Raw genomic sequence first — 21,517 nt, 5'->3', positions numbered from 1 at the left:
CATACCTTTTTCATATAGTTGATAGTCGTAAACTTGCGTAGCAATGGACACCCAAACTGCGGTATTCTTGCTGCTGCTGGTGGCTATTTTTTGCGTGATCGTGTCCGGCGACTTGGCTCGGAGCCACGCCCCCATTGTTTACAGCCGGAATCAGCTGTTAGCACTCCGTGCGACCAAAATCCCCCTTGAGCTGAGGAGGAAGAGACGGGGATCTCGTGCGGGGGTTAAACGCCGGGAAAGGAGGAGACGATACCATCCCGTCCTTCCGTCTGTCATCATGGGGAATGTTAGATCTCTCCCCAACAAGATGGACGAGCTAGCGGCGCTTACCCAGCATGAGAGGGCTAGCCTGATGCTATTCACGGAGTCGGAGTGGCTAACAGCGCTAACGCCGAACGCGGTTGTAGAATTGGACGGCTTCCAAATCATACGCGTGGACAGGACGCTGGAGAGTGGAAAGAGGAAAGGAGGAGGGCTGGCTGTGTTTGTGAACGATAGATGGTGTAATCCTGGGCACATCACGATGAAGGAGCAGCTTTGCAGCAGGGATATTGAGCTGCTAGCTGTTGGCATGAGGCCATTCTACATCCCGCGAGAGTTTAGTCATGTGATCGCCTACGTCCCCCCCCGCTGCCAGCGGCAACACAGCCTGTGATGTCTTGACTGCAGCAGTGAGCAGGCTACAAACACAGCACCCAAATGCCCTGATACTCATCTCTGGTGATTTCAATCATCCCTCCCCTTCCTCCTCTCTGCCTTCATTCACACAGTATGTCACCTGCCAAACCAGAGACAATAAAACACTGGACCGTTTCTATGCCAACACCAAGGAGGCATACACATCACTGCCCCTCTCCCCGCTGGGCAAAGCTGATCACAACCTGGTGGCTCTCCAGTCTGTGTACAAACCTCTGGTCCGCAGGCAGCCAGCTGTGATCCGCACGGTTCAGAGATGGTCTGGAGAGGCCGAGGAGGCCTTAAAGGACTGCTTCAGCACAACTGTGTGGGAAGTATTTAGCGATGCTCACGGGGAAGACATTAGTAGTCTAACGGACACTGTCACAGACTATATAAATTTCTGCATGGAGAACACCATACCCACCAGGACAGTAAGGTGTTTCTCCAACAACAAACCCTGGATCACACCAGACATAAAAGCTCTCCTGAAGGAGAAGAGGAGGGCTTTTGCGTCAGGCAACATAGAGGAGTGGAAGACTGTGCAGCGCCAGCTGAGGAGGAGGATCAGAGAGGGGAAATGGTCCTACAGGAAGAGGATGGAGGAGCAGCTGCTGCAGGATAATGCCAGGGGAGCCTGGAGGGGCCTGAAGACCATCTCAGGCCACGGACAACCCAAGACCCGGACTCGGGGGGGACCTGCAGTGGGCAAATGAGCTGAACCTCTTTTTCAATAGGTTTGATCAGATGCCTGCCCCCACTCAAGTCTCTCCTGCTGCAGCCTCCACCTACTCCTCCTGCTGGGTGTGTCACTCCCTCCCCCCTTTTCTCCACAGTCTCCAGCTCCCAGCTACACCAGACAGCCACCACTCCCTCCTGCCCAGCCTTGGCCTTCACAACATCTCAGGTGAAGAACCAGCTGAAGAAGATGAAGGCGAGGAAGGCAGCGGGTCCAGATGGCGTTCAGCCCCCAGCTCCTCAAATCCCGCGCAGACCAGCTGTGTGGAATTGTCCAGCACATGTTCAACCTGAGCCTGAAGCTGGGCAGGGTCCCCCAGCTATGGAAAACATCCTGCCTAGTCCCGGTGCCAAAGACCCCCCACCCGAAAGAGCTCAACAGCTTCAGACCAGAGGCGCTGACGTCTCACCTGATGAAGACCCTGGAGGGACTGGTCCTTGTCCACCTGCGCCCCCTGGTGAGCTCCTCAATGGACCCACTCCAGTTCGCATACCAGCCTGGCATCAGTGTGGATGATGCCATCATCTACCTCCTCCACACTTCACTCTCCCACCTGGAGAAGGCGGGGAGCACTGTGAGGATCATGTTCTTTGATTTCTCCAGTGCTTTCAACACCATCCAGCCCACTCTATTGGAAGACAAGCTGGGTGGGGTGGCCCACCACCTCACCACATGGATCCAGGACTACCTCACAAACCGGCCACAGTATGTGAGGACACAGGACTGTGTGTCTGACGTGCTCCTCTGTAGCACGGGGGCCCCACAGGGAACTGTCTTGACTCCCTTCCTGTTCACCTCGGACTTCAACTTCAACACCCCTACCTGTCACCTGCAGAAGTTCTCTGACAACTCTGCGATTGTTGGCCTCATCACAGGCGGAGATGATCGGGACTACAGAGAACTTACTCAGGGTTTTGTGGACTGGTGACAGCAGAACCGCCTCCTGATCAATGCGGGGAAATCCAAAGAAATGGTGGTGGATTTTGGTAGGCGCCAGCACTCTTCACCTGCACCAGTGAATATCCAGGGAACAGATGTTGAGAGTACCTGGGTGTTCATCCGAACAATAAACTGGACTGGAGCGACAATACTCTATAGGAAGAGTCAGAGCAGACTCTTCCTACTCAGGAGACTGAGGTCTTTTTGGGTTCAGGGGACACTCCTCAGGAACTTTTTTGACTCGGTGGTTGCATCGGTCATCTTCCAGGGAGTGGTCACCTGGGCAGGCGGCGTCTCGGCCCGGGAGTGACGGCTCTGTCCTGGGCTGCTCCCTGGACTCTGTGGACTCGGTGGGGGACAGGAGGATGTTGGCCAGGCTGTCATCGATGCTGGACAACCCGGACCACCCCCTCCAGGGCACCCTAACAGCACTCCACAGCTCCTTCATTGACAGACTGTTACACCCTCGCTGTGCAAAGGAGAGATTCCGCCGTTCCTTCTTGCCTGCTGCTGTCAGACTCTTTAACAAGAACACTGTGTAGTCTCTACAAACTGGCGGACATTAGTGCAATTGTGCAGTCCTGCACCTGAGCTCATATCGTGCAATACCCAACATTCACCACTACTGTAATACCGTGCAATACTCAACATTCCCCACTACTGTTAGTCTAGTTTTATTTTTATCCAATGCTGTCCCTTACATTTCACTACAGCACTGCAGCACTGTCACTTACTTAGAGTATTTTTTCGTCTGTACTATGTACAGGCCGAAATGAGTGTTCCTCATACGTTTTACGTAGATGTAGGTTGGTGTGTATATACATGTGTATATACACATGTTACTGCGTATATTTACATAGGTTTGATCCTAAATGTTTGCCGTCAATGTTATACATTAATGGCCACATTATGCCGCCGTCCCTGTGTGACCTATATCTTTGCTGCTGTAACAATGAAATTTTTTCCCACTGTGGGATCAATAAAGGCATTCTTATCCAATCTTATCTTACTAGATATACAATACTTCTGAATTACAGTAGACCATATATAAACTGTATTACAATATAATATATGTTTGCAAATTTCATTTGAATCAATTTGAAAACAAAAAACAAAAAAACAAAAAAATTGACTTCATATTATAAACTACACAAGAAATTGAATTTAAGCCATTGAACTAATGTTTAGCATGGTTTCTATTTTTATGCTAGTAAAAGTAGTTTATATTTGCATAAGATATGTTATTTAAAAGACATAACCTGAATTGGACAATGTGCCAGATTGAGGAAATTTTAGATTATGCACGAAATTTAAAGCAAGTTGAGAACAAGAAAAAGAAGACAGAGTCACGAGACTAACATTTATTATACCGGAAAAAAATAAAACACCAAGAAAGATCCTTATTATAAAAATGACAAACAAAAAAAATATTTTGATCCCTCCACATTGACCCCAGAGAAACAACAATGGCTCAAAGAAGGCAGATGTTTTAATTGAGGTAAAACAGCCCACATTGCACGACAATGCAAACAATACCGAAAAGATAGACGCATGCAGAGCCGACCTCAGATGACGAACTATGACTAGAACTGAGAAACACAGAGGAAGCAGTCATGAAGGCGGTAAAGCCCTCTGTGCCTCTGTTAGAGCAGGCAAACAAAAGAAAGTGGTAGCTAGAGCCCCGAAACCGCAGACACAGAAACAGATGATATAATTTTTAGGCTTGTATTGCAGGGCTTGGATTGCAAATTATTCAGAAATCACCAGATAAGATAAGATAAGATAAGAATGCCTTTATTGATCCCACAGTGGGGAAATTTTCATTGTTACAGTAGCAAAGATATAGGTCACACAGGGGCGGCGGCATAATGTGGCCATTAATGTATAACATTGACGGCAAACATTTAGAATCAAACCTATGTAGATATACGCAGTAACATGTGTATATACACATGTGTATACACACCAACCTACATCTACATAAAAAATATGAGGAACACTCATTTCGGCCTGTACATAGTACAGAGGAAAAAATACTCTAAGTGACAGTGCTGCAGTGCTGTAGTGAAATGTAAGGAACAGCATTGGATAAAAATAAAACTAGACTAACAGTAGTGGGGAATGTTGAGTATTGCACGGTATTACAGTAGTGGGGAATATTGGGTATTGCACGATATGAGCTCAGGTGCAGGACTGCACAATTGCACTAATGACCGCCAGTTTGTAGAGACTACACAATGTTCTTGTTAAAGAGTCTGACAGCAGCAGGCAAGAAGGAACGGCGGAATCTCTCCTTTGCACAGCGAGGGTGTAACAGTCTGTCACTGAAGGTGCTGTGGAGTGCTGTTAGGGTGCCCTGGAGGGGGTGGTCCGGGTTGCCCAGCATTGATGACAGCTTGGCCAACATCCTCCTGTCCCCCACCGAGTCCACAGAGTCCAGGGAGCAGCCCAGGACAGAGCCGGCCCTCTTGACCAGTTTGTCCAGCCGCTTCTTGTCCCGTGCCGAGACGCCGCCTGCCCAGGTGACCACTCCCTGGAAGATGACCGATGCAACCACCGAGTCATAAAAGTTCCTGAGGAGTGTCCCCAGAACCCCAAAAGACCTCAGTCTCCTGAGGAGGAAGAGTCTGCTCTGACTCTTCCTATAGAGGGCGTCTGTGTTGTCGCACCAGTCCAGTTTATTGTTCAGATGAACACCCAGGTACTTGTAAGTTGAGACTCTCTCAACATCTGTTCCCCGGATATTCACTGGTGCAGGTGAAGAGTGCTGGCGCCTACCGAAATCCACCACCATTTCTTTGGATTTCCCCGCATTGATCAGGAGGCGGTTCTGCTGGCACCAGTCCACAAAACCCTGAGTAAGTTCTCTGTACTCCCGACCATCTCCGCCTGTGATGAGGCCGACAATCGCAGAGTCGTCAGAGAACTTCTGCAGGTGACAGGTAGGGGTGTTGTAGTTGAAGTCCGAGGTGTAGAGGGTGAACAGGAAGGGAGCCAAGACAGTTCCCTGTGGGGCCCCCGTGCTGCAGAGGAGCACGTCAGACACACAGTCCTGTGTCCTCACATACTGTGGCCGGTTTGTGAGGTAGTCCTGGATCCATGTGGTGAGGTGGTGCGCCACCCCCGCCCGCTCCAGCTTGTCTCCCAGTAGGGTGGGCTGGATGGTGTTGAAAGCACTGGAGAAATCAAAGAACATGATCCTCACAGTGCTCCCCGCCTTCTCCAGGTGGGAGAGTGAAGTGTGGAGGAGGTAGATGATGGCATCATCCACACTGATGCCAGGCAGCTGCTAGACACAATCTATGACAAACCAACGGCAATGCAAGACCAGGTAACATGGTCGCCGAGTGCTGACATGGCATTCAAAGAGATAAAGCGGGAATTGATAAGCTCATCAGTAATTGCTTTGCCAAATTATGACAAACCTTTTGAGCAAACAGTGTGTCCAAGCAGTGTTGGCTGTAGCTTTGGGGGATCAGGGCATCAGCGGAAGTGGTGTAGTTCCTTCCTTTAACTTTGAAAAAAAACAGATGATACAGGAATAGGTAGATTGGCCAATGGTAAGCCATGGCTACCTAAATCCATATAAGAGTGGGCAGCAAAATTGACACATGGATTGAGTCATGGGTCAGCAGGAGGGAATGGTATCACAGGTACACCAGCACTACCACACACATAGATTTACGCACTATTCAAAAAATATTTTGTATATATATGTATAATTTGTTTAAAAAAACAATGCACAATACACATGGATTGTATTGAATTGAACAAAACACAAGGGAAACAATATTGTCTTGTCATTCTTGACGTGTTTTCAAAGTGGGTTGAACTGTTTCCAAGCACCCACAATGATGCAAAAACTGTTGTGAAGGCACTATGTGAACACATAATTCCAACATTTGGAATTCCATCTGTGTGCCCTGCGACTGGCTGGCGACCAGTTCGGGGTGTAGTCTGCCTTCGCCCGTTGATGGCTGGGATAGGCTCCAGCAACTCCCCGCAACCCTGTATAGGATAAGCGGTTTGGAAGATGACATGACATGGAATTCCATCTGTAATCAAAAGTGACAATGGAACACACTTTGTGAACTGTTAAACATTGACTTGAAGCGGCATTGTGTGTACCAACCACAGTCAGCAGGACTTGTGCAACGAACCAATGGAACAGTCAAAGCCAGACTCATTAAGACCATGAAAGAAACAAAGAGACAGTGGCATGATTGTATTCCCATATTTATTCCCAGGATAGTACCTACAGGAGGAAAAACTCTATCCCCATTTGAGATTCTGTATGGACGACCATATAGACTACCTGACCTTGCCCCAGAGCAACCAGTAGCAGGGACTTCTATCCCCGTCCACATGAAAAGGCTGTTTGATCAGAAAGAAATGCATAAGCACAATGACTTGCCAGTGTGGTCTGCTCCTCAGACGTGCCAGGTCCAGATTGGAGACCTGGTCTTCCTCAAAGGTGCTGAGACGACCCCATTGGGACAGTGAATGCTGGGATGGCCCCTACCAGGTGAATGCAGCAAGTCCAACTGCTGTAAAGGTCGAAAGGGCGTGATGGCTGGATTCACCAGTCAAAGTGCAAGCCCCTTCGGTTCCCTGTTGACGGGCCTAGCGATGCCAGTCCCTCAAAGTAGGATCAGCACCCAGTGCGCTGACTGCGCACTGTCGAAAGACCACAGTTGGAGAGAGGGTTTTCTGTGCTTGCACATCCCTCTAGGGAAGATGGAGCAGACCACAGGCCGGAAGCTGACCGCAGTCCTGTCGGCTAAGGACACTGTTTGCAACCTTGCAAGATTGTGCCAGGTGGCAGTTGGCACACAGCCTCGTGACCAAGAAAACACCAACAGTGAACAATCGCTTAGTCGTAGACTTCTGTCTACCTCTATCCTGGGAAATCTACAGCTCCTGATGGACAGAACAGGGAGAATTATCCTGTTTTTGTATCTCTTGTGGTATTACCCTGTGCAAAATTTGAACTGCCAAATTTTTGGATGTTGCGGAATTGAAACTGCTCATGTTACTGTATCTATGTCTGAGTACCAACAAGTGTACATGAACTCTGATGACGATGATTCTACCATTGTGTAAACCCTTTTTGAAGACTTCACAGGAAAGCAAAACAGTTGTGAATGTTTGATGTTTCCGGGTTTACCTTGTACATACATGTATTTGCTTTTGAAGTGTTTCTGACCTTTTTCCATTTTTGTTTTTTTTTGGGCAGTTTTCTTCCCACTCAAGCAATAGCTTAATGAATGTTTTATTTCATTTGTGTCAGCTAGAGCTGTAACAAAGCACTTTTGGGTGATGAATGGATGTTTGTTTTATTTTATCTTAATCATGATATACAGGGGGGAAATGTGAGAGAAATTGACACTTACAATGATATCATGTTTAAATGTTTATTTCTTTGATACACCTGTTGTGACCTTTTGTTGAACTCACCCACGAAGTTTCTGTCTGCGGTAAAAACGTACGCTTGAAGTGTGAACAGGATGTCTGAAATGAGTAGACTGTTAGCCTGAAAACAGGTGGAATGTGCAGAAAACAGGAAGTATCGCTATTGTCATGTGTCTGTATTTCGAAATGCATGTTGCTTGTATTGAATAAAAGGAGAACGAGGGGGGCACGGAGGCTGACAGACTGGGGGAGCAACCACTTCGAGTGGCCTCCACTGTCCCGCGCGAAAGAAAAGTCAATCTTGGCTGGTCTGAGTTGCTTTTTACAGTCCTCTAACTAGGCTTGTCTCGGTCTTCCGAGTTGAATTCCCTGACAGCCGTATGCGGCAAGTCTTGTAAAGAGGTCCCTCAGATGTACAAGGTGCTCATCTACTGAGGAGCTGGTAACGAGTATATCGTCCAAATAAACAAAAAAGAAGGACATAGCTCTGAGCATTGTGTCCATCAACCTCTGAAACGTCTGTGGTGCGTTTTTCAAGCCGAAATGCATCCTCAAGAATTCAAACAGCCCAAGAAGAAGCAGTCCGCCTCCTCTGCTAGAGCACGGGGTTCGGTGATCGTTGTGTTAGAAAGCGCAGTACGAGCATGTGGTGGCATGTGGCGGGGAAACTGTTCAATAAAAAGAAAATTAGGTTCCTCATCGCCAAGGAGGTTCAGCATCTTCTCCATAAACTCAGAAGGCTTACTGCCCCCAGTCCCTTGATAGCAAAAAGCCGTCCAACACACTCCGACCGTGACAGCTTGAAGGTCTTGAGGAGAAGAGCCTTGAACGCTGCATACTTAAACCGAGCAGGAGGAAATGTGATGAAGCCCACTACTCTTGCGGCAGTGGCACCCCCTAGCGCCAAAACAACGTAGTAGTAGCGCGTGTCGTCATCAGCAATCCCGCGCAGGGCGAATTGAGCCTCCCTCTGTGCAAACCAGGTCGCCACGGACGCCTCCCAAAACTCCGGCAAATTGAGAACAACGTTACTTGTCGCTATGTTCGATACAGTCACTGAAACATCAGTTCTGACGTCGGGGTCACCAGTGTGGTGCCGAAGGAAAGGAGATGCAGGAGGTGTATCACAGAAGACTTTACTAAACATCACTTAGGCAAAACAGGAAGAAAAACTAACTAAAAAGAAGTTGCAACGCTAGTAACAACTCATCCCCCAACACATCCCTCAACCTATAGTTCCGTGGGTGAATTATGCCAGCAAACACCACACATGTATATACACACCAACATACATCTACATATAAAGTATGAAGAAACACTATAATTTTAGCCTGTACGTAGTACAGAGGAAAAATACTCTAAGTAAGTGACAGTGCTGCAGTGAAATATAAGGAACAGCATTGGAGAAAAATATAACTAGACTAACAGTCGTGGGGAATGTTGAGTATTGCACGATATAAGCTCAGGTGCAGGACTGCACAATTGCACTAATGTCCGCCAGTTTGTAGAGACAATGTTCTTGTTATAGAGTCTAACAGCAGCTTGGCCATCATCCTCCTGTCCCCCGCTAAGTCCACAGAGTCCAGGGAGCAGCCCAGGACAGAGCAGTTTGTCCAGCTGCTTCTTGTCCCGGGCCGAGACGCCACCTGCCCAGGTGACCACTCCTGGAAAATGACCGATGCAACCACCGAGTCATAAAAGTTCCTGAGGAGTGTCCCCTGAACCCCAAAAGACCTCAGTCTCCTGAGTAGGAAGAGTCTGCTCTGACCCTTCCTATGTGTTGTCGCTCCAGTTCAGTTTATTGTTCAGATGAACACCCAGGTACTTGTAAGTTGAGACTCTCTCAACATCTGTTCCCCGGATATTCACTGGTGCAGGTGCAGAGTGATGGCGCCTACTGAAATCCACCACCATTTCTTTGGTTTCCCCGCATTGATCAGGAGGCGGTTCTGCTGGCACCAGTCCACAAAACCCTGGGTGTATCGAATGATTCAATACAGATACACGTATTGTTGCGCCCCTAATAAATATATACAGTAAGTATTCTCGAGTAAGTAATCATATTTGCATTGTTCGATCTTTCCTTAGAACAGAATTTCCGTGGGAATTGACTACGGTACATGTCCTGTATGAACGTGCAAGTATGTTAACAAAATACATGTGTAACAACACAAGCAATATAATGCAGAAAAAAATATTTTCCCCCAAATTTTTATTAAACAAACACTAAACTATAAAGTACAGGCATAAGAACAAAATACAGTACAGTATAACAAAGATGGTTCAAATACTGTTGAAAAAATACTGTAAATACTGTAACATCAATGCAGTCCAGTACTGAACTGCAGTAAACTATTGTATTTTAATGTTGATTTTTCTCAGACTTGGGAAAAAATTAGTCTATTTTGAGTTGTTGTGTTGGCTTCATTCTTTGCTGTATGAAAATGTTTGTCTGCGTATCATACAGATTTGTTGCTAATTGCAAGAAACCGCCCCGTTGATTCGTTGATCATCACTAATGTCTGGGGATTCTTGTGTGCATACAAAAGCATTTTTCATGCCATCTCCATATCTCTCTTGCTGGACGGCAGCTTTACATCAGGACTTTTCTCGTAGATTTGAGTTTTTCCAACTCCAAGTGTCTCCTGGATGTTTTATATATATATATATATATATATATATATATATATATATATATATATATATATATATAGTTTTGGTTTCACGTAGATAATTGACGAAGCGAGGCATAAAAATGGTAATACATTAGATTTAGTACTAACCCGAGGTTTAGCATTCTCAAATGTAATGGTATTAGCATATACTAATGTTATGTTTCACCATTACGTTATAAAATTTGAAGTCTTGGCTCATTGCCATGGTCCTGACCACAATCAAAGCTATAGCAGCCTAAATATTAGTTCTTCAACCACCGTTGCGCTCTCTGAGCTACTACCTCTGGCAACTGCTTTCTTTCCAAGTTAAATTGGTTCGATTGATCCATCCATCCATCCATCCAATATTTGCCGCTTATCCGAGGTTGGGTCGCGGAGGCAGCATCTTCAGCAGGGAAGCTCAGACTTCCCTGTCCCCAGCCATGTCTTCCAGTTCTTCTAGAGTGATCCCAAGGCGTTCCCAGGCCAGCCGGAAGACATAGTCTCTCCTGCGTTTCCTGGGTCATCATCGGGGCCTCCTGCCGGTAGGGCATAACCGGAACACCTGACTGGGGAGGTGTCCAGGAGGCATCCTAATCAGATGCCCAAGCCACCTCAGTTGGCTCCTCTTAATGTGGAGGAGCAGTGGCTCGACTCTGAGTCCCTCCTGGTTGACTGAACTTCTCACCTTATCTCTAAGAGATGGTCCGGACACTCTGCGGAGGAAACCCATTTTGCCCGCTTGTATCCGAGATCTTGTTCTTTCGGTCATGTCCCACAGTTCATGACCAAAGGTGAAGGTAGGAACATAGATCGACCGGTAAATCGAGAGCTTCGCCTTTCGGCTCAGCTCCTTCTTCACCACGACAAACAGAGCAGATGCTGCACCGATAAGCCTGTCGATCTTCCATCCTACCCTCAGTCGTGAACAAGACCCCAAGATACTTGAACTCCTCCACTTGGGGCAGAATCTCATCCCCAACCTGGAGAGGGCATTCCACCCTCTTCCGACTGAGGATCATGGTCTCAGATTTGGAGGTTCTGATTTTCATCCCAACTGCTTCACACTCGGCTGCGAACCACTCTAGTGAGAGTTGGAGGTCGCGGCCTAGAAGCCAACAGCACCACATAATCTGCAAAAAGCAGAGATGCAATACGCCTTCTCCAAGTCCACAAAACACATAGACTGGTTGGGCGCACTCCCATCCACCCTCGAGGAGCCTGCTGAGGGTGTAGAGCTCAGCTTTGTAGAAGCCTATAAACAGCTTTATACACTGTTCTACGGGCGTGATGAAAACCGAATTGCTCCTCCTGAATCCAAGATTCGACCTCCCAACGGACCCTCCTCCAGCACCCCTGAATAGACCTTACCAGGGAGGCTGAGGAGTGTGATTCCTCTGTAATTGGAACACACCCTCCGGTTCCCTTTCTTAAAAAGGGGGACCACCACCCAGGTCTGCCAATCCAGAGGCACTGTCCCCGATGTCCACTCGATGTTGTAGAGGCGTATCAATGATGACAGCCCCACAACATCCAGAGCCTTTAGGAACTCCGAGCGGATCTCATCCACCCCCAGGACTTTACCACGAGGAGCTTTTTAACTCCTTAACCTCGGTTACTTCAACCCCAGAGATAGGAGTGCCCACTTCGGAGTCTCCAGGCTCTGCTTCCTCAGTGGAAGGCGTGTTGGTGGAATTGAGGAGGTCTCGCCCCACGACATCCTGAGTCCAGGTCGGCAGCACCCCAACTTCACTATACACAGTGTTAAAGGGATGGTTGGGCCGGGATGGCCATGTTTTCACTAACAAGTTAATTTTATATTTTTTGATCAGGAAAATGAAAAGAGTTGTCATTTTGTATTTTATCAATACATTTTGGAGAAATTAGGAAATAAGTGCCTCCATGAATAAGTGACTCTTGTTAATGAGGAAAATGGCCTCGCCCCCTACTGTTCGATCCTTGTTCGGCCGGAGTCACGAGAGGGACCGATTACAAACTCTCCATTGGAAACCTTACTTTCATTGCTTATAACGTCCAAAACCGGTGATCAATTGGCACCAAAATTTATGTGGACATACCTAATGACTACTTCAACATATCAAAAGGATTAACCTCTCCGTGGCTGATTTATACGAAAATGAGGAAATGTGGAAGTGAGCAGAGCTACATAGATTTATGCTGGGACGAGTGCACACTGCTTCTTTGCTTAAAAAAAACAACAAAAAAAACACTGCTTCTTATAAAGATCCATGCCTGCATGATTGCTTGCCCACTGCCAATCGCCGCCTGCCTCCTGAGAGTTGACATTTTAGTGTAGCTAAATGTCCAAAATATAACCAGGGGGTTCGTGTGCGCATTCATGCTCTTGTCTGCTTCAGCCTGTGAAAGTGGAGAAGCGATCGCCACTGTATTTTTGATTTTGTGGAGGTGATCACGATGAGATCATGTTTTCTGTAAATAAATCCAAACTATTGTGCACTTTTATACTTTCACAGGTTGAAATCAACAAGAGTAGTAATGTGCATTGCATTTTGGTGGCGATTGGTCGCCTTTTTAGACAACATAACTGACAAAGCGAGCAATATTACCACGCTTGCCTTCCTCCCGTGACGTAGCCCGCTTGCCTCCCTCCCGTGACGTAGACCGCTGAGACAGAAAAAATAACAGGCCGAGCTCCAAAAGGGGGCGGGCCAATTTGTCGTAAATCTAATTACAAAAAAGCCACTCAGGATACCACTCAAGTCTTGATAAATGTACTAACACCCAAAGTGATTAAACCAAAAATCTCTGTGTTATATTTGACTGAACTCTGTATTTTCAAATGCACATTAAGAATATTAATAGAACTGCATTTTCCATCCCCGCAATATTACTAAAATTCATCCAATCCTATCAAATAGTGATGCAGAAATTATAATCCATGCGTTTGTTACGTCTCCCCTCAGTAGAAATGTTTAAAACACGACTAAAGACTTATTTTTACAATTCTGCATTTTGTTGAACTGTTTGTTTTGGCATCTTTACTGCCGCTTCTATTCTTTCCTCTGGCACCTTTTCCCAGGCTTGGGAATTAGGTGATGACGACCAAATCAGAGGTTGCTGTTTCGATCACACAGCAACTAACCTCTACAATATTGGAGGTTGACCATTTTCTCGGAAGCGCTGCTACGGAGATTTCTACATTGACCAACTGATGTCATCTTCCTGCAGCACTTCATTTGATTAACTTTCACATTATTTTAACAAACACTGTATAGTATCATAATGTGTGTTCAATGTTGCCATTCAGCATCCATTGCCCCATGGGATTCCCCCATCTGTGGTTTCTCATTTTTCCCCAGATGGGTTTTTTTGAGTTTTTGCTTGCCCTGCTGGGGGTTAGGATCAGGGGATGTCATTATATGCTGTCAGCTGTCGGCATGTGAAGCCCTTTGAGACTTTCCTGTGAATACGGGCTATATGAATAAATTTAACTTGACTTGAATGTGTATGAGATTTGAGAGAAAGTTTAAGGGATGGTCCCCAAGGATAGAAAATCTTATTTGGATTAGGGTTAGGGTTCAGGACTTGGAAGACAATGGTCTCGTGGGCCTGATCAATCCAGGATGTTATTGCATTCCCAGGTATTGATTTGCAATATTGCTATTGGGGAAAATGAATAAGTAAACACTTTTTGATTGACCGAATTTATCCATCAAGTAAATGAATAATTGGATTGTAAATGGACAAACAACAAGACAGGTCAACACCAAAAATGACTACAGTGGGTTCAAGTTGACAGTGAGGGGCATGGACGTGTGTGTTTTTCTATGCAACAAATTCTTACTACTTTTTTAGTTCACAAGTGAAGGAAGAAAATATTTTACATTTTTATACTATACATCAGAGCTCAGACATTTCTCACTTTTGCTAATATTTGTATATTTTTCTTTCCTTGAACAAAATAAACATTATGGCAAACTACCAATCAGACTAGAAACCATTATGGGATCCAGTTAATCGATCAACAATCACATTACATAAGGTTTATTAGCCTTTCACATGCAATTCAGTGACACCATGTAATCACTGAGAATGTGTTACACTCTTTACTCCACTGACATACCTTTACATCCATACTTGCCCAGTATCCCTATAAATGTAAAAATGGAAAGAAATCAAGAACATTTGTCTCCAAGTGCATTCGAATTTAAATTAAAATGCAATATATTTCTGTTCTATTTTCCTCATTTGAATTATAAGTAAAAGAAAGATGCATACTTTCGCATCTTTGTTAGTTGATAAAAAATTGATTATGTAGTGCAGATGAGGAAATACAATGTACATACAAGATAATACTTAGACAGTGCCTGTTTTACCTGTTTACATTCATGCTGCATCAAAATATATTAGAAGATGACACTCACCTTCAACATATGTTGGAAAGGATGCAAGACTTCTCCTCGACTATGAGTAGAAAAAGAAGAGAAGATTATGTTTTCCATAGGCTATTGAAGCGCTGACATGTACATGGTACAGGGAATCACTTGTGGAAAATGCTGAGCATACCTCTTTGCTGGTGGGAGATGATTCAAAGCTGCCATCTTTCAGAAGCAGTCTGCTCTCTGATTCAGCACCAATAAGAGGAGTGACAGAACCAGAGCACTTGCAGAGGAAGAACAGAAAGAAAGCACTCAATTCAATGCATTTCAATTCTGATGTCCATGTGAAGAGTTGAAAAAAATATAGGCATAAAAAATGGCAAAATCATTTCATCTTTTTCACTCTAAAGCTGACAATATAGAGCTGTCAGGTCTCCTAACTCTATACTCATTGAGCCCTGCCCTATTATTTTCCCTGAGTGTGTGTGTGTGTGGGGGGGGGGGGGGGGGGGTTGCCTGTGTGTGCGTGTGGGTGTGTGTGGGGGGATTGGGGGGGCGTGCATTTTTCGCATACATTAAGAGGAACTGTCAATGATTTTTACTCTGGAGCGTCAGCTCCACTTCCCTTTTAAGTGGCTCCAAAAGTCTCTCTGGTATGCGATAGCTCATTTGTTTTGGAGCAGCCTCTTTCTTTAAGGTCACATCATGTGTTCTTACAGTGGTATGCTGTTCTTTTTGAACACCTCCACCTCTGACTGCTGCATTACTGGCAGGTGGTCCAGACTGGGTGCCGAGGTTGATGGAATGGGCAAATATGCTGCTCCCTGGACTCTGTGGACTCGGTGGGGGACAGGAGGATGTTGGCCAAGCTGTCATCAATCCTGGGCAACCCGGACCACCCCCTCCAGGGCACCCTAACAGCACTCCACAGCACCTTCAGTGACAGACTGTTACACCCACGCTGTGCAAAGGAGATATTCCGCCGTTCCTTCTTGCCTGCTGCTGTCAGACTCTTTAACAAGAACATTGTGTAGTCTCTACAAACTGGCGGACATCAGTGCAATTGTGCAGTCCTGCACCTGAGCTCATATTGTGCAATACCCAATATTCCCCACTACTGTAATACCGTGCAATACTCAACATTCCCCACTACTGTTAGTCTAGTTTTATTTTTATCCAGTGCTGTTCCTTACATTTCACTACAGCACTGCAGCACTGTCACTTAGAGTATTTTTTCCTCTGTACTATGTACAGGCCGAAATGAGTGTTCCTCATATTTTTTATGTAGATGTAGGTTGGTGTGTATATACATGTGTATATACACATGTTACTGCGTATATTTACATAGGTTTGATCCTAAATGTTTGCCGTCAATGTTATACATTAATGGCCACATTATGCCGCCGCCCCTGTGTGACCTATATCTTTGCTAAATACAATTAAAATACAATAGTTTACTGCAGTTCAGTACTGTACTGCATTGATGTTACAGTATTTACAGTATTTTTTCAACAGTATTTGAACCATCTTTGTTATACTGTACTGTATTTTGTTCTTATGCCTGTACTTTATAGTTTAGTGTTTGTTTAATAAAAATTTGGGGGAAAATATTTTTTTCGGCATTATATTGCTTGTGTTGTTACACATGTATTTTGTTAACATACTTGCACGTTCATACAGGACATGTACCGTAGTCAATTCCCACGGAAATTCTGTTCTAAGGAAAGATCGAACAATGCAAATATGATTACTTACTCGAGAATACTTACTGTATATATTTATTAGGGGCGCAACAATACGTGTATCTGTATTGAATCATTCGATACACCCAGGGTTTTGTGGACTGGTGCCAGCAGAACCGCCTCCTGATCAATGCGGGGAAACCAAAGAAATGGTGGTGGATTTCAGTAGGCGCCATCACTCTGCACATGCACCAGTGAATATCCGGGGAACAGATGTTGAGCAAGTCTCAACTTACAAGTACCTGGGTGTTCACCTGAACAATAAACTGAACTGGAGCGACAACACATAGGAAGGGTCAGAGCAGACTCTTCCTACTCAGGAGACTGAGGTCTTTTGGGGTTCAGGGGACACTCCTCAGGAACTTTTATGACTCGGTGGTTGCATCGGTCATTTTCCAGGAGTGGTCACCTGGGCAGGTGGCGTCTCGGCCCGGGACAAGAAGCAGCTGGACAAACTGCTCTGTCCTGGGCTGCTCCCTGGACTCTGTGGACTTAGTGGGGGACAGGAGGATGATGGCCAAGCTGCTGTTAGACTCTATAACAAGAACATTGTCTCTACAAACTGGCGGACATTAGTGCAATTATGCAGTCCTGCACCTGAGCTTATATCGTGCAATACTCAACATTCCCCACGACTGTTAGTCTAGTTATATTTTTCTCCAATGCTGTTCCTTATATTTCACTGCAGCACTGTCACTTACTTAGAGTATTTTTCCTCTGTACTACGTACAGGCTAAAATTATTGTGTTTCTTCATACTTTATATGTAGATGTATGTTGGTGTGTATATACATGTGTATATACACATAGTTACTGCGTATATTTACATAGGTTTGATTCTGAATGTTTGCCGTTAATGTTATACATTAATGGCTACATTATGCCGCCGTCTCTGTGTGACCTATATCTTTGCTGCTGTAACAATGAAAATTTCCCCACTGTGGGATCAATAAAGGCATTCTTATCTTATCTTATCTTATTGCTCCTCAAGCTCCTCATCCTCCACACTCCTCATGTAGAAGAGGGCTGGTTTCCCCTCTCTGGAGACCCACTCCTTCAGCAGATTTACATGGAGGACTCTGACAGAACGTCTATGACCTGGAAGAATTTATGTTGTTGGCGCCAGTTTTCCCATCACTTCATCGGGGCCCTGCCACTTGGCCAACAGTTTATTATCCTCTGAGGGCAGCATCACCACAACTTTCTGACCAGGATTAAACCCTGTCTCCCTGGCTGTTGAATCATCCCGGGTCTTTTGTCTGCTTTGAGAGGTTTTCATATGCTCCGTAGCCAGTGTGGTCTTCTTCTCCAAATGCTCCCTCATCTGGATGACACAGGACACAACATTCAAATGCTCCTCATCCGTTTGTCCCCCCTCCCACAGTTCTTAAAACTTGTCAGGGGGCCCCTTACTTTATGAGGTGTTGTATGGACAACACCTCAGAGGGAGAAAACCCTGTAGAAGGTTGGGGAACTTATCTATATGCAAATAGAATATGGGGGAGCCATTGGTCCCAGCCGGAGCCGGTTTCATTCACAAATTTATGAAGCATCTGTTTAAGTCTTTGATAAAACCTCTCAGTGAGTCCATCAGTCGGTGGATGATATGGTGTCGTTCTCAGACTTTTAATTCCTAGCAGCTGGTACACATCTCAAAGCAGTTTGGACATAAAATTGTGCCCTGATCTCTGAGTATCTCTTGAGGAAAACCATTTTTGGAGAAAACTGCACTAAACGGAAGGCAACAGTCTTTGCTTAATAGTCTTTAGAGGGAAGACTATTTAGTTGCACCGATCCATTATTACCAACATGAAGCGATTACCTGATTTACTTTTATCCACAGGTCCCACGATATCCATACCAAGATGCTGAAATGGTGTACTACTGTCCACTATGGACAATGATTTTAAATTACATAGACAGATAAACACAGTCATTCGGTCAGGCTTTTTTCATATTCGTCTTTTATTTAAAGTTAAACCAGTTTTATCTTTTGGGCATTTTGAGTGGGTTGTGCAAGCTTTTATTTCATCTCGTCTGGAATACTGTAATGCTCTTTATTATGGTATTTCTCAAAAAGCACTTTCACGCTTACAGTTAGTTCAGAACTCTGCTGCACACCTTTTAACTGGAGCCAAAAAAACGACATCATATTACACCAATTCTTGCCTCTTTGCATTGGCTTCCAATTACTTTTTGAATAGATTTTAAGATTTTATTTTTTGTTTTTAAAGCTTTGAATGGACTGGCCCCAAATTACATTACTGACCTCATCAAGGTTTATGGTCCAGTGCGCGCATTGAGGTCAGGGGGCCAGTACCTTCTTGTGGAGACGAGGACGAAGCTTAAAATCCGGGGGAATAGGGCTTTTTCAGTGGGTGGACCCAGACTCTGGAATGCTCTGCCCCTCCATATTCGAACAGCCTCCTCAGTCGAATGTCTTAAGTCTAGTCTTAAGACCCACTTTTATTCTCTGGCTTTTAACACAGTGTGAATTGTGGGGTCCTCTGTGTGTTTTAATTTCATTTTATGTATTTATTCTTTTTTGTTGTGTATTTCTTTTATTTATTTATATATTTATTAGTTGTGATATCACAAACATATGTGCAGCACTTTCTAACTTTTTAAATGTGCTATATAAATAAATTGGATTGGATTGGATTGTACTCACAAGTGGCAGAGGGTGAAGGGAAGCTCTGTTGGGGAGTCTGGCTGCAATTCTTTGGCACTCTGAACAGCTGCAAAACTGAACAACGTCTTTATGCAGGCCAGGCCAGTAGAAACACTGCTTTATATGGGCTAGGGTCTTTTGCTTCACCAGGTGTCCAGCCCAAGGTATAGCATGGCCCAATCTCAAAACAATTCTCACTGCTTTGGAAATCACAAGCTGTTTAGCTGACTTATTTTGTCTGTAAATAATGCCATTTTGAATGTGGAAATCATTTTGCCTACCTTGAGCTTCTCCAAAGACTTTGACAGTGTTATGACTGGTTGTTACGTGATGTATCAGTTGCTATGCAGTTGCTATGGTCCTTTATGACGTCATATTGGCCTGAACTTACAGTTTAAAAGCTTGAGTGACTCAGTGACATGTTATCAGTACGTCAAAACTTTTTTGAGTGAGGATGCAAACTCTCTTCCAGTCTTGATCTCTGTTGTTACTTTGTATTTTTGTTGATAAACCTTTTACTCTTCATCTTTCGTGTCATTTCTGAATATGGGTCCATATCCTGATCCACACATGCCAGAACGTACTGACCAGTCATGAACCCAGCAGACTCAGATACAATCCCTCAAGTGAAGGACGTCACCACCTGCTCCTAACCATTCCTCCGCCTCCAATGAGGGAGTGATTGTCTCACTGGCTGCTGCTTTGCCTTTTTACTGGGAACCTCTCGTGTCGCTCCTACACGATGGGTCGATGTTTTTATCCTAGTAGGTTAACCGGGTCCACCTCATCTTTGCTCAGAAGAGTGTTTCGGACTTCGTAATATTAAAATACGAAATTTGTGATTTTTTGTGAAAAGCTGTTGCCTTGGCAACACACGAACTGTGTCCAAAAAATAAAATAACGCTCATTTTGAGGGTCTTGAACATGCTCGAAATCTCACGAAACTTTGCACATACATCAGGCCTGGCGAAATCATCAATATATATATTTTTTGTGCAATTTGTAACAAATGGGTCGCTAGCGCCCCCTAGAAATTTTAAAAATTCAGCCCTGGTTGTACTTTTCACCTAGATTGACGAAAATTTGGTGGTGTATGTAACAGTTCAAGGCCTTCAAAAACGTCTTGCAGCCAAATGCTAAACCTAACAGAAAGTCCGCCATTTTGAATTTGCTTCACAATTCGGCATCACATCACGGAATTTAAAAGCAGCTGTAATAATCCACATGATAATACTGTCAAAATTTCACACATTTGGTATGAGTCTAGACCTGAACACATCCACGAACTAACTTTTCATCGTAGTTGGAGCACTTACTACTGGTAAATGAAGTACATGTTTTATTCTAAGATGTGCTTCTCGTGGCAGGTTAGCCAGATCTCCTTCATATTTGCTCTGAAGAGTGTTTAGGCCTTCATAATGTTAAAACACTAAGTTTGAGATTTTTCGTCAATAGCTGTTACCTGGTTACCAATAGCCGGTAACGCCCGGCTTTCCAATAAAATAATACTTATTTTGAGAATGTAAACATGCACAAAAACTCATGAAACTTTACACCATAGAAGGCCTGTTAAATTCAACAATATTCATCAATTCAATTGTGCAATCTTTAAAAGATGGCTCGCTACCGCCACCTAGAAAGTTTTAAAAAAGCGACCCCGGTTGTACGTTTTACCTAACATCTGTGAAAATTTGGTAGTATATGTAACAGAATGAGACCTACAAATAAGATTCTTGGTGCCATATGCTAAACCTAACAGCAATTCCACCATTTTGAATGGAATTTACTTTAAAGTTTGGACTCACTTTGACTACAAAAGCTGTTGTAACTTGATCTACATGATAAATTTAATTATTCAATTCTGATGTGCGAGCATCCCAACGTGCCAGTACCCCAACGTTGCCAGGGCTGGGAATGCCCTTTATAGCTGCTTGCAGCTCTAGTTATTATTATTAATCTAATGACATATCTCGGCGGCACGGTGGTCGACTGGTTAGCACGTCCACCTCACAGTTCAGAGGTCGTGGGTTCGATCCCAGCCCCGGCCTCCCTGTGTGGAGTTTGCATGTTCTCCCCGTGCCTGCATGGGTTTTCTCCGGGTACTCCGGTTTCCTCCCACATTCCAAAAACATGCATGGTAAGTTCATTGGACACTCTAAATTGCCCCTAGGTGTGATTGTGAGTGCGGATGTTTGTCTTTGTGTGCCCTGCAATTGGCTGGCAACCAATTCAGGGTGTCCCCCGCACACTGCCCAAAGACAGCTGGGTTAGGTTCCAGCACGCCCCGCGACCCTTGTGGGTGGATGGATGGATGACGTATCTTAT

General features: G+C 44.8%; 1 protein-coding gene across 5 annotated transcripts in view; it reads right to left on the bottom strand.

The window, feature by feature from the left end:
* The window catches only part of LOC147148030 (amyloid-beta A4 precursor protein-binding family A member 1-like), a 146,805-nt gene that overhangs the window by 122,205 nt on the left and 3,083 nt on the right, over window positions 1-21,517 (bottom strand). For 4 of the 5 annotated variants that reach the window (XM_086031200.1, XM_086031203.1, XM_086031201.1 and 1 more), the window contains exons 1-6: window positions 19,193-19,334; window positions 16,550-17,845; window positions 15,498-15,714; window positions 14,968-15,063; window positions 14,826-14,865; window positions 14,525-14,551 (exon numbers count right to left, since the gene is read on the bottom strand). In XM_086031200.1, coding sequence (XP_085887326.1) covers window positions 14,525-14,551; window positions 14,826-14,865; window positions 14,968-15,063; window positions 15,498-15,714; window positions 16,550-16,710 — 541 coding nt within the window. In that variant the 5' untranslated portion in view covers window positions 16,711-17,845; window positions 19,193-19,334. Of the gene's footprint in view, window positions 1-14,524; window positions 14,552-14,825; window positions 14,866-14,967; window positions 15,064-15,497; window positions 15,715-16,549; window positions 17,846-19,192; window positions 19,335-21,517 lie in introns of those variants that run through there. The other variant, XM_086031204.1, reaches the window with a different exon arrangement.

This window comes from Filicampus tigris, chromosome 5 (assembly GCF_054856515.1).
Source record: "Filicampus tigris isolate MCC_2025a chromosome 5, RoL_Ftig_1.0, whole genome shotgun sequence".
Classification (NCBI taxonomy): domain Eukaryota; kingdom Metazoa; phylum Chordata; class Actinopteri; order Syngnathiformes; family Syngnathidae; genus Filicampus; species Filicampus tigris.
Note: the sequence above shows the minus strand (reverse complement) of the source record. Positions and strands in the feature narration are given on the sequence as shown.